This window comes from Notolepis coatsorum (assembly GCF_963971535.1).
Source record: "Notolepis coatsorum genome assembly, chromosome: 8".
NCBI lineage: Eukaryota > Metazoa > Chordata > Actinopteri > Aulopiformes > Paralepididae > Notolepis > Notolepis coatsorum.
Window position 1 is genome coordinate 57,055,292 of NC_140172.1, and position 13,851 is coordinate 57,069,142.

The 13,851-nt window shown below is 42.7% G+C and overlaps 1 protein-coding gene across 1 annotated transcript in view; it reads right to left on the reverse strand.

Moving 5' to 3' along the window:
* LOC311232973 (dixin-like) overlaps nucleotides 1-13,851 on the reverse strand; it is a 72,756-nt gene that overhangs the window by 56,274 nt on the left and 2,631 nt on the right. The window contains exons 2-4 of the mRNA XM_084319818.1: nucleotides 8,009-8,138; nucleotides 6,839-6,964; nucleotides 3,739-3,967 (exon numbers count right to left, since the gene is read on the reverse strand). Of these exons, the coding sequence (XP_084175944.1) occupies nucleotides 3,739-3,967; nucleotides 6,839-6,964; nucleotides 8,009-8,138 (485 nt within the window). The remainder of the gene's footprint in view (nucleotides 1-3,738; nucleotides 3,968-6,838; nucleotides 6,965-8,008; nucleotides 8,139-13,851) is intronic.

The following is a 13,851-nucleotide window of genomic DNA, read 5'->3' on the forward strand; positions in this document are numbered from 1 at the left end:
GACATGATGAGAGTCCGAGTTCATCAAATCGTGGACACGTTTTAGAGCTACTGTATGTACATTGTTTTCAAAGCATGATGAGATCTAAATTACGAAAAACTTTCCCTTCATTGCTGTCAGCACTGCAACTTGTGATTCAAGTTGTGAACGGTCTTTCTCAGCAATGAGGCACATCACATCCAAAACTGGCTAAGAACAACAATGTGCCAGTCTGCTTCACATTGAAAGTGATCTCACAGACAAAGTTAAAGCAGAAAAGATCATTGATGCCAAGACGAAACGTCGCATTTTGCTGCATTAAGGTAAGACAATGGTTAATCTATTATTGGATGCCTTCATTTGAACACTTAATTTGCACTATATATTAAATGAGTGGGGCTCGCCTCGCATAGCCTAGTGGGTGTGTGTATTGACAAAAAAGGGAACATTTTGCGCGCTACACGCTATAAAACCTACCCTAATGTCCGGTTCACGCGCCGCCTATGATGACCAGGAAGATGCGAGCCTCTCTGCGCGGCCCCCTTGCCTCATAGATCCGCCATCAGCTCTATTGTTAAATCTTTCAAAATGTTCAGCTGCTATTGCATGCACTTATTTGTGTTTCATTACACATATGAGTGCATGCTTACCAACTGTTTTGCCTGTTTTATTGCAGCACTACTATCACCAACATCTAAGAAGCAAGATCCCCCCTTGAATGGCCCTTCTAAGGTTTCTCTCCACATTGCCTGTGGTGCATTTTTCCCTATTGCTAGGTTTTAGTGAGTTTTTCCTTACCTTCGCGTGGGGTATGTCTGGGAGTGTTGCATTTATTTTAAATAGTTTGGACTTTATGGTGTTTTTGTTTTGTTCTTGATTTATTGTGATGTTTCTTCTTTTTTTGTATTTTATTTTTTTTATTATTTTTTAAACAAACATATAAACAAACATGACAACACACGATAAGATATACAAGCATTATTAACAGTGCACATCCAATGAAATCACCATTTAGTTAAATGTATTATACAGGATATACCCCTAATACCTGCCATCTAATGTTTCTTCTTGACTTGTTTAACACTTTGGCTGCCATGGGTTAAATTCATTATCAACCGTAGGTTGCCGGCTCTATTTGTCTATAGAGAAAGTCCAAATCATGTTGTTTATCCAGTTATTGGCAATCGATCGCTATGTAGTGTGTCGAGATCGAGTCCCGGGACCTATAGCGAGTGCCCGGAAGTAATACGGCCGACCAGCACAACCTCTACGGCACTTCCTGTTAAGCGATTGCGCCGATCGGCCACCAGATGGCGCTCCTGAACCGCCAGAGAGCTCAGTGGGTCCTCCTGGTGGATCTCAGGCCAGCGGAGGGGAAATATGAATCCGATCCCAGATTTTTGTTCGGCAACTTGAGCATGGCCGGGAATGACGTGTTTAAGCGTTTTCCGGCACCCAAAGTGTTAAAGAAGACGTGTCCGGCCCATGGGGACATTAACGTGTGTTGTCGGGCCTTGGTTGATCAACTAATCAAGATCACTCCCGACAAACAAGACATGTCAAGTTACTGTTTTAAGGTTTGACCTTAATGTAGCACTGAATTATTGTGACACATGAATAATGAATTGTAGACAAACCAGACATAGCCTACAAACTTGCTCAAACTATTTACCATAAAACATGTGTATGAAGGAGCCCCATAAACGAGTCTCTTCTTCACATTTCCTCCCCCTTATCCAGTCTCATCAAACCAACCGTTGATGAGACAAGGAGGTTACTGCCAAGTCTGTTTGAAGAGACATTTTCGCCAGTTAAGTATAGTGTATAACATGACGGCACCATGCAGCTTCCCATCCAGTTTCAGAACACAGCCTCCCTTTCACACAGGGCCTCTTGTAGTTCTCCCCTTCTGTCATAACAGCTCCTCAGGGCCAAGACACTATGCTCCTCACACAGGGCTATGGGCTGTCTCCACTGGACTTCCCATGTTGCTGCATCTTGGGCACTGGAACTTGGCAGGACCAGAACAGCTACTCCCTCTCTGGAGGGCCTTTCCAGCTGTCCCTGAACCGGGCTCCGCTGCTCCTCCGCAAGACACACCTGCTGGACCTTGCTTAGCACTGGTGTTGCATCAGTGTCTTCTCTTGTGCAAAGACATGCTAATTGTTTAAAAGCCTTTCAAATCTGTGTGCCCCCAAAATGACTAGGGGAGACATCCCACTTCTGACACCAAATGTGACATGGCTGGCCATACCTTGTGCACTGAAAGGCTTTAAAAAACAACAACAATGAGAAGCAATAAAAATATCGTTTTTAATGTTGATAAAAAGCAAGTTACAAACATGCCTTGGCAGGTACTATGCAAAAAAGCCACCCTCACCATGAACACACAAACTTGCTCAAACTATTTACAATAACATTTACAATAAAATACATGTGTATGAAGGAGCCCCATGAATGAGTCTCTTCTTCACAATCTCTATCACTACTTTGTGCAAACACATGAACACAACACACACACACCTAACCTGACGTCAAAGCAGACATGTGATGTAGAAGAATAATAAAGATCTGTGCTGTTCTCTCTATAATCCTCAAGTCTCCACTGAACAGCAGACACATGCACACACACACACACACACACACACACACACACACACACACACACACACACACACACACACACACACACACACACACACACACACACACACACACACAGGGCAGGGGGTAATTTGGGAGTGCTGGAGGGTTTGTCACATGCAGGTCAGACAACAGAACAACCATCTGCACAACACACACACAGATCAACTAAGACACACACAATCAGAAATAAACAAAAAGAAAACACACAGATGCAGAGAGAGAGACAGACAGAAAGAGAGGGAGAGAGAGAGAGACAGACAGACAGAGAGAGAGAGAGAGAGAGAGAGAACAGATATATATATATATATATATATATATATAGAGAGCCGATATAGAGATAACAGATATATAGAGATAACAGAGATAGTGATAGAGATAGAACAGAGAGATAGAGAGAGAACAAATATATAGAGAGAGAGAGCAGAGAGAAAGGGATACAGATAACATAGATAGAGAGAGAACAGAGAGATAGAGATAGAGAACAGAGATATATATATAGAGAGAGAACAGAAAGATAGAGGGATAACATAGGATATATAGAGAGATAACAGAGATGAAGAGATGGAGATAGAGAGAGATAACAGAGATAGAGAGATAAAGATATAGAGATAGAGATAACAGAGATATATAGAGAGAAACAGAGAAATAGAGATATAGAGAGAAAGGAGAGAGATAGATTGAATAGATAGAATTGATAAGATTGAATCCTTTTGTTGTGTTAATTCCAAGGACGCAGCTAACATCTGGACATCAGTAAAGTCATTTTGAGTAATCAGTAATAAGTAACTAATTACACTTCCTGAGTAACTTGCCCAACACTGTTGGTATCTACGACTCTGGAGAAGACGGTAAGCGCATTTCCACAGCATAAACTCTCTACCAATCAACACCATCATTCTGTAAGTATGAAATAGGGCTCGGGTTCTATCCCTTCAAGGGTGAGGGTGAGGGTTAGGTTATGGTAAGTTTTAAAAACATCATGTATCTCTTTAATTTCCCGTCAGTATTGTTTTGAAACTGTATATGTCATACTTGCTGTATATGTATTTCTAGGTACCAAATTGAGAGCAAAACATGAGGAAGAATGAAAGTGTATGTTTGCAGTCTGCGTACCTGTGGAGGCGCGTGTGGCGAGTTAGCTGAGATGCGTCGTGCCGCGCTGTCGCTAACGCGGCAGCCGCGCCCTGTGCCAGAGCGATGGTGGAGAGAGGGCTGTGATTGGCTGAGTGTTGGCCCGAGCCCCTCCCGCTTCTTCCGGCCCTGTGATTGGCTGAGGGCTTGAAGTGGGCAGCCAGAGCCAGGATCATCCTCATGACAGACTTCAGGTTGCCGTCCACGATGTCTGGTGCACAGGGGGAGGGGGACAAAACACAGCGTCATCTGCGAATAAGAAACACGGAGCAGCACCAGAGAGCAGCACCAGAAAGAAGCAGCAGAGAGCAGCACCAGAGAGCAGCACCAGAGAGCAGCACCAGAGAGAAGCAGCAGAGAGCAGCACCAGAGAGCAGCACCAGAGAGCAGAGAGCAGCACCAGAGAGCAGAGAGCAGCACCAGAGAGCAGAGAGCAGCACCAGAGAGCAGCACAAGAGAGCAGCACCAGAGAGCAGAGAGCAGCACCAGAGAGCAGAGAGCAGCACCAGAGAGCAGAGAGCAGCACCAGAGAGCAGAGAGCAGCACCAGAGAGCAGCACCAGAGAGCAGCACCAGAGAGCAGAGAGCAGCACCAGAGAGCAGCACCAGAGAGCAGAGAGCAGCACCAGAGAGCAGCACCAGAGAGCAGAGAGCAGCACCAGAGAGCAGAGAGCAGCACCAGAGAGCAGCACCAGAGAACAGCACCAGAGAGCAGCACCAGAGAGCAGAGAGCAGCACCAGAGAGCAGAGAGCAGCACCAGAGAGCAGCACCAGAGAGAAGCACCAGAGAGCAGAGAGCAGCACCAGAGAGCAGAGAGCAGCACCAGAGAGCAGAGAGCAGCACCAGAGAGCAGCACCAGAGAGCAGAGCAGCACCAGAGAGCAGCACCAGAGAGCAGAGAGCAGCACCAGATAGCAGAGAGCAGCACCAGAGAGCAGCACCAGAGAGCAGAGAGCAGCACCAGAGAGCAGAGAGCAGCACCAGAGAGCAGCACCAGAGAGCAGCACCAGAGAGCAGCACCAGAGAGCAGAGCAGCACCAGAGAGCAGCACCAGAGAGCAGAGAGCAGCACCAGAGAGCAGAGAGCAGCACCAGAGAGCAGCACCAGAGAGCAGCACCAGATAGCAGAGAGCAGCACCAGAGAGCAGCACCAGATAGCAGAGAGCAGCACCAGAGAGCAGCACCAGAGAGCAGCACCAGAGATCAGCACCAGAGAGCAGCACCAGAGAGCAGAGAGCAGCACCAGAGAGCAGCACCAGAGAGCAGCACCAGAGAGCAGAGAGCAGCACCAGAGAGCAGCACCAGAGAGCAGAGAGCAGCACCAGAGAGCAGAGAGCAGCACCAGAGAGCAGCACCAGATAGCAGAGAGCAGCACCAGAGAGCAGAGAGCAGCACCAGAGAGCAGCACCAGAGAGCAGAGAGCAGCACCAGAGAGCAGCACCAGAGAGCAGAGAGCAGCACCAGAGAGCAGCACCAGAGAGCAGCACCAGAGAGCAGAGAGCAGCACCAGAGAGCACCACCAGAGAGCAGAGAGCAGCACCAGAGAGCAGCACCAGAGAGCAGAGAGCAGCACCAGAGAGCAGCACCAGAGAGCAGCACCAGAGAGCAGCACCAGAGAGCAGAGAGCAGCACCAGAGAGCAGAGAGCAGCACCAGAGAGCAGCACCAGAGAGCAGAGAGCAGCACCAGAGAGCAGCACCAGAGAGCAGAGAGCAGCACCAGAGCAGACAACATAACATATCCATTGGTACCAGGGAATCGCCTTCGGGACGCCAGAATTATTATGCTTTTGGGGGTTATGACGTGGGCCAAATGGACATACGATCTAGCAGATGGCAATCAAATAATTGGAATATTCTTTTTGGATTATCATCGGCCACAGGTACGAGCAATCTAACGTTAATTTCAGCTTGGTTGTCCATTGTTCTCATAGCCATCGCTCTGATCAACATGCTGTTGTACTAACGAATCCCCGCTGCTCTGAGGCTCCAGAGTGGAGCTGATCGACCCCGGCTGCGTGAGTGAGAAGTAAAATGTGGAGTCCGGGATTTTTTTTCTCATTCATTTTCATTGAGTTCAATCCAAAAGGGTGAATTACCATCTGGGAGACGAAAAATACGAGAATTCTCGTGAGTGGGCATTCAACCCGCGGGGGGTAAACCCGAGAAAACTCGGGTTGGGCAATCAAAGTGTTAAAGCAACTTGCATATTGACAGTTATAAAACAAAAAGGAAATGTAAATGTATGCTATCCATCAAGAGTGCACAAATAAAAATAGAATAGCAAAAAACGAAGTATTCAGTTTGGAAGGAGCTGAATGGTTTAAAATAATAACATAAAATAATAACAAAACATAAACCACAAAATGTTTACAGGCTTTGCTATGCATCATATTGCTTCAACAACAGGCCATGGAGGTGCAGCATAACATAGACTCAACTAATTGATTATAAAAATAGTTGGCAACATTTTCTATAATCAATTAGTTGTTGATTCGTCGATTGTTGTTGTTGCAGCCCTATGTAAATATGTAGTATTTGGAAAGATTTTTGACCATGTTTATCAATTCTCGAGTAGTCAAAAATGGTTACATTTTGCACCAAATATGTGTAACAAATGGTATCAACCCAAGGAATTACTCCAACAACCTATGTTGACCTGCTATCTCCCCCTAAAGATCTCCCAAAATACAAAAATAGGTATATGTAGGTCTCAGAGGGTTAAATGGTGCTTCACAGTTATGATGGAGAGTCCACCATACACCCTAAAATCACATCCAGCAGCTGTTTAGCACAAATTAAGCTAAGTGGATACAGATCAGCTGGCTTAGTTTAAAACTCTGTGTTTTTGGCCAACGTGCTTTTAACTATGATTAATATGCTTTGTTGTTGTGTTTATTTTGTATCTTTATTTCTTGTTTGATACAAACTTCATTTGTTTTTAAGGTAATTGTAAAGGGTTCTGTACATTAAGGTGCAATATAAATAAAATGGACTTGAAAAACACCTAAAATGACCCCCTGCTGCCACTGATAAAACAAGAGACTAGAGTAGAGTGTGATGGGGATGTTGTGGCTGTCGTTTACCTCTAGCGGACGTATTAGGCATGCGGATGTGTTTAGAGGTGATGAACTGGAGGACTCTCTCCACGTTCTCCCGTCTCTCCTCTGGGTCCCGCGGAGCCAAGTGCACGCCCTCCAGCACCTCCCCCGCTGACAGAATGGAGAATTGAATGGAAATTAATAGAAATAACAGCAATAATCAAGAACACCCCTTGTACGAGCAGTTAAATTCAAGACTTTTTAAGATACCTGCCAAAAGGGACCCTCCATATTTATTTAATCAACCTTGCTAGCTAATAGCTAACATTAGTGAATTTAAATTCAACAATTCTGTGTCTCATTTATTATCAAATTGTTGTATTTCATCTGATGCAAAAAAAGAAATTCACTATAATCGTCCAGTGTTGCGAGTTATGTACTAGGGATGGGCCTAGATCTATTTAATTTTCAAATATTCATTACATTATAAAAAATCGAATAGTTTACGCAAATATAGAAAATATATATTGTCCCTTGTTTTTACTGGCACCTACACTGTGTAGTGTAGTGTATTGAGAGGGGACCCCTGTTAACTGTTACACCACTGAACGGCATGCTGGGTACAACTCGCTAACTAGCCAGGTAGCACAGTAGTCTGTTAATAGCATAGAGAAAAGAAAGATGAAGAAAGAAAGACCGGAGATGTTATATTGTAGCAACGTTTTGTACGTTTGCCATTTTGTTTCACTAAGTTCACACACTTCAAGCATCGTAACTTTCAGAATGGATGCTTTATGTTCGCCTGGTCCACTAGCGTTAGCTGTTAGCAGCCAGCTAGCTTGCTTGTTGCATTATCTCACATTCGCTATTAAGTCAAAACAAAACCATATGTTAATGTGGAAGCTGAGACATTTCAAGCATCAACAATGTAACTTTGGGAATTAATGCTTTTGTTCACAGATATAAAGTTAAGTTAATAACTCCCAATATTAAGTAAAAACCAAATGTTCACGGGTGGGGGCGATCTTCAATTAGTAGCCAAATAGTTCTCAGTGGCTATCGAATTGCAATTATGTGAATTTTGCGTACAGAATACAGAGGTAGAAGAGTAGCAGTAGCAGGGTGTGAGGGTGTGGTGGAGGACTAAGACCAAGGGAGTTTCAGGTCAGCTGTTCATAAGGGCCACAGATCAACCCCCCATTTTTTTGTACAAACCAACGATCTCGATGAGGTGAGTGAGCACCACGCCATCCTGCAGGTCGTGTCTGAGATCCGTGATGGGTCTCAGCCCCGGCTTCTTCCGCAGCTGACAGTTCACCCATGAGACGTAGGTGGTCAACTGCTGCTGCAATGTAGTAAACACACACAGTTTAAACCTCATCAAAAGACACTGACGTTCACCTTCTGTAGGTTCACATATAGTGATGGGAGGTTGATGATTTCAAGTTTTCAACACTAGGGGGTGTAACGGTCTCATTACTAAATGTTTTTTTTAGTGTATCGAAATGTAAAACTGCATCATTAATTCTTCTTCTCTTCCCTGGATCTCCCATCATGTTTAAGACCTGAATTTAACTGGTGTTATGGTACCGCTACTGCGATTAGCATCATGTTTAAGACATCAGTTTAACTGGTGGTATGGTACAGCTACTGCTATAGGGAGGTGTAGTCTGACGTCACTGGTTGTTCCACCCGTATAGGGATTTATCATTGGGAAAATGGATTATCGGCTATTGTAACAATTCTGCCGCATGAACATTGGCAAGCTTTCCATTTTTGCACAGAATGAGTTCCCTTCTACCCCTAACATGATTGTTTAAGCATTTTTGGTTGAAACAAAGGTAGTTATAAGGTTTTTAATTTGTCGTAAAAAAAGAACTACACTTACCAGTAGTCTGTTAGGCTGTCGCCTTTTCCCCGTCACGGGCAGCTGATAGTACCAAGCTAGCTAGCTAACGTTAATGTCACCCCGCTAACGTTAGCATTATGTCTACTGTCGTGAACCATTTTAAATCGGGGCATGTAGAGGAGTTTCGGGAACGAGTAAAATGTGCAGGTCCTCTTCTCAGACCTGTGTGGCAAGCACTGCACACACATCATGCCGGCTAGCAAGCTAGCTAGCTACACGTCACGGCCGGCTGATGCACTCGGTGCATCACAGTCACGAAAGGGGCTACCACGATAGCTAACTAACGTTAACGTTACAAGCTCAAACACCTTATAACTACTACTACTGTCGTGTCCATAAGTTCCCTGGCAGAATACTTTGTTCGTGAGGACAAAGGTATACAAAGAGGAGAGAACCATTTTAAATCGGGGCATGTTAGGAGTTTCGGGAATGCCGGCTAGCAAGCTAGCTAGCTACTAACGTTATAAACTATACACTAGGGGTGACCAAACGTCCTCTTTTGCCCGGACATGTCCTCTTTTTACACCCTGTCCGGGGCGTCCGGGGGGGTTTTATAAATTCATGAAAATGTCCGGGTTTCATTGTTTTTAAGTTTAAATTTCGGCTTCACTGCATTTTGCGAGCGTCTGAAGGCTCGGGCTGCATTTTTGGTCATTCATAAATGACCGAATTAAAGCGCTATTTGTTGCCGTTCGAATGCCACATCAATCCGTCCCTTGGTTCTCGAGTTACATGCGGATATGTCAGGCGTGCGACTTTTTCAGATTATCACCCTGGACTCCCGAGGCTGCAGAAGTCAATCATCCGCCGATTGCGAAAATGATTGGTCAGCGTTGTAACTTGTAGCAAACAATGAGTGTAGCTTTCCAGTGATATCTTTCCTGTGTGAATCAGGGATCTAGGTGAAAATTGACAAGCGAAGACAACAGAAGTGATACAAATTCCGAATGAATTTACTTGGATGAGGAAATGGAGAGATAGAGAGCTTTTTTCATGGCACACGGTTTACCCGGATGTCTCTAGAAGACTCATTTCTGAACGGATTTTTATAAAATTTGGACCTGTACTACATGTAAGACTTCAGGGCTATGGATTTGCGGTGTTTTCCAGCTTATACAAAAAATATTGTTCAAGTTCAACTCAACATGCCTTCGAGCAACACTGTACTTATTGTACTTATTTTATGCCTATTCTTATGTCTGCATGTTCTACATTGCACTACTTTTATTGTCTTTTATACCTATTCTTATGTCTGCATTTTATACATTGTTTTTATTCTATCGACTGTATGCTGATTTTATGCCTATGTTTATTTCGTGCTACTTGCTGTGGGGCACTTTGGGCTGTGGTCCATGTGTGAAGGGAGCTATAGAGTTGTTATTATTTATTATTTTATTATTATAAAAAAATTATGCATTGAAATGTCTGTAAGTCTCGACGACATTGAAAATGAGGGTGACCTAAATTGTCCTTTTCGAGAATAAATAAAGGTTTGACTGAGTTTAACTGGTGGTATGGTACAGCTACTGCTATTAGCAATTTGTTTAAGACCTCAGTTTAACTGGTGGTATGGTACAGCTACTGCTATTAGCAACATGTTTAAGACCTTGGTTTAACTGGTGGTATGGTACCGCTACTGCTATTAGCATCAAGACCTCAGTTTAACTGGTGGTATGGTACTGCAACTACTGCTATTATAATCATGTTTAAGACCTCAGTTTAACTGGTGGTATGGTACGGCCCTACTGCTATTAGCATCATGTTTAAAACACACATTTTCATTGGTTATGACTTTGAAGAAAAAAATAATGTTCTGAGTCAAACCAAACTGTTTATAATCTCATCATCATCAAACCTTTATTTGTACTGTTAGGCAGGTTAGTTAAGAACAAGTTCTTATTTTCAATAACGGCCTATTTGGGGGTAAAAAGGGAAAAGGGATGGGGGATAAAATAAAATAAATAAAAACAAAACCACAAATGAACATTATTAAAAAGGCAGGACAACAGAGCAACAACTGAACTGAACAACAACAACTGACAGACAACAGAACAATAGTGGCAGCATGGTGTTAGCACACGAAGAAGCAGCTACATGAGTGCTCTAGGGAGTTTGTTAAAGTTTCCTTAACACTTTGAGAGCCAGTCCGTGTTTTCCTTTTTACCGCCTTGAATGCCCAAACCCACTCCAATGTTAACTTAATATCGCCTAATCTATGTTTTAAATTATGGCTATGTGTCTAATCTGCCCGTCGCTTATCAAAGACTCATTTTCCAGTCAACATTGTCATGGCAGATTGTTTTTTTATCGCTTCATTTCCGTTTGATAGCATTTTGAAAATCACTAGTTTTCGCGGAAAAAACAACCCATTCTATGATAATCGCTTTTTACTGGAATATTCTAGAACGTTGTCATTTGTCGGCCTATTTATAAATCGTTTTCAAATAAACACTAGATGATCGATGGTATATGTGTGTGCACGCTAGGGCTGGGCGATATATCGAGTATACTCGATGTATCGCGGCTTGTTCTACGTGAGATGTAGTAAATTACTATATCGTGAACATCGAGTATATGTTGTCACGTCGCGGCTGATATGAGACTTGCTTTAGTGCAGAGCGTTCCTCTCATCATTATAGACAGACCAGCGCGGACCTTAAATGACATGCAATTGTAATTTCATTACACAGACCAGCGCGGACCTTCAATGACATGCAATATAATTGTCGACGCGAGCAATGGGCTGCTAAGTTAAACCATAACTAGGCTAAGCTAACTAGCGTTAGCTCTTAGCTGCTAACCCTGGAAGCGTTCAAAGCGGACTCCACTACACTAGTTCCATTCTTGAGAAAAGGGGGTGGGTTATATTGACGACGCTTAACAACAGAGGTTTAAAGATAACTTCATATTTATTGGTTATTCGTTTCTTGCATCCAGTTTCAATCTCCGTGTGTTCAACTTCCTGTGTTTACATTCGAGTGTGACACCATCGCCTACGGCAGCTTATACGCTCAAAACGCAAACGCGTTCTCTCTCTCTCTCTCTCTCTCTACATTCAATGATTTAAAGTAGCCAAACGTTACAGTATAAATACTAACTGGATAGTTGATGATATAAACATTTCATTTCATTATCTGAAATATTCTAAAATCATTAAGTCTGCTATAAGCCATTATCCCTTTGTGTGATTATTATTTTTTCACAGTAGTGTGTATATATATATATGTGTGTGTGTTTGGCTAAAGTGGATAGAAAACACAGTACTGTGCAAAAGTCTTAGGCACCCAATAGTTTTTATATAGAATTGTCTTAGATGTAAATAATTTTTTTTTATTAGTGTGTCAGTAGACTACTCTTAGTACATTTTAATTTAATAATTTTTTAAAGCATCTTCATGGTTTAATAATGCAAACATATTTTGCAGGGACTTATTATAATCATCATATTGGCGTGACTGTATGCATCAAAGGGTTAAAGGGGAACTATTTTACTATTTCTTTCACTATTTGGGCACTTTTACACAATTCCTGTGAGTTTATGGAACACCTCTGTAATTTTTTATTTTTTTTAATTAATTGTTTTGTATTTCTAATCAAGTCCTCAAAAACAGCATTTTTCTACCTCAAGATCTTAAGCCGTTTTGAGCCTGGGTTCCAACCACAATGGTAAACCACTGCCTCGCCTGAACATTATCATGCAGCAGTGTCTCTCTGACATCACAAATCATCACATTTTCAGATGACTCAGTTCAGTGAGGGTGAATATTGTGAGAGGAGAATTGGAAGAATGCGCCAATATGAGAATTAGAGACATAGATCATATTAATATAAGTCCACATAGCTAGGAAACAATGCTAAACACTGAAAAAGGCCATTTATAAGATAGTTCCCCTTTAAATCAAGCATTTTTAAGTCTTCCATTCAAATTAGGTTGTAATCCTGGTTAAGACATTCCTGCAATACTAGAATATAACCCTCATTTGGGTGTAACAGCTCACATGATAAACATGTTATGGCCTCATAAAGCCAGAGCTTCATTGTTTACCGCCCTTGCATTGTGTCACTGAGCAGAGCTAGACAGCTAGCTAACAATATGTTTTCATCCAATAAAGACAATGCTTGACTTTTCTTTTGCACCTTTACTGGAGAAGCATACTGTGAAAAGACTAATGGAATCCAAGGCAGAAGTGTTTAAGAATACACTTTTGCAGCATAGAGTTCAGCTGAAGTGCACAGAGTATCTAGAAGATAAGAGTTCAAGCTGAGCCTAGTCTAGAGAGGGGTATTAAAGTATCTAGAAGATAAGAGTTACAGCTGAGCCTAGTCTAGAGAGAGGGATATTACAGTGTAAGATAAGAGTTACAGCTGAGCCTAGTCTAGAGAGAGTGATATTACAGTATGTAAGATAATAAGTTACAGCTGAGCTGAGCCTAGAGTATCTAGAAGTAAGAGTTACAGTAGCTAGAGTTACAGCTGAGCATAATTGTTCTCTGACAAGAACAAGTTGCAGGTTGAAAAAACCCTCAGCTCAGAACTCGGCAGAATCTGCACCTGGCTCGCTGATAACAAACTATCATTACACCTGGGTAAAACAGAGTCCATTCTCTTCGGATCAAATAACAAACTCAGCAAGACCGACGGCTTCTCAGTTACAGTGGGTGACAATATTGTCACAAGGAAAGATGAAATTACATACCTAGGTTCCATCCTAGAGGCAAATCTTTCCTGTGACAAAATGGCATCCAAGGTAGTAATAAAAAAAGTCAACCAACAAACTAGATTCTTGTACCGGATCTCCTCTCTGGTAAACAAGAATACCCTGAAGACTCTCGCAGGAGCACTCATTCAAGGGTACTACGACTATGCTTGCACCTCATGGTACCAACAGCGTTTCCGTTAGAACATATTCGTGCCGGTCTGGGTGTCCTGCAAGATTTCTATCCCCGGACATATTCGAGAAATTCCGGTCAGAGTTTTAAACAGCAGTCTGTTATAATCACATTTTTATGAGCTAACGAATTCCGTTATATTGGACATTTGTATTAATTACATCAAGCGAAGAATGAGAAATTGATTTGCAGAATCAAATTACTATCTCTCGCCTCCCAAGTTAGTGCGATACGCTAATCCAGCATCAAGCTCCCGCCCCG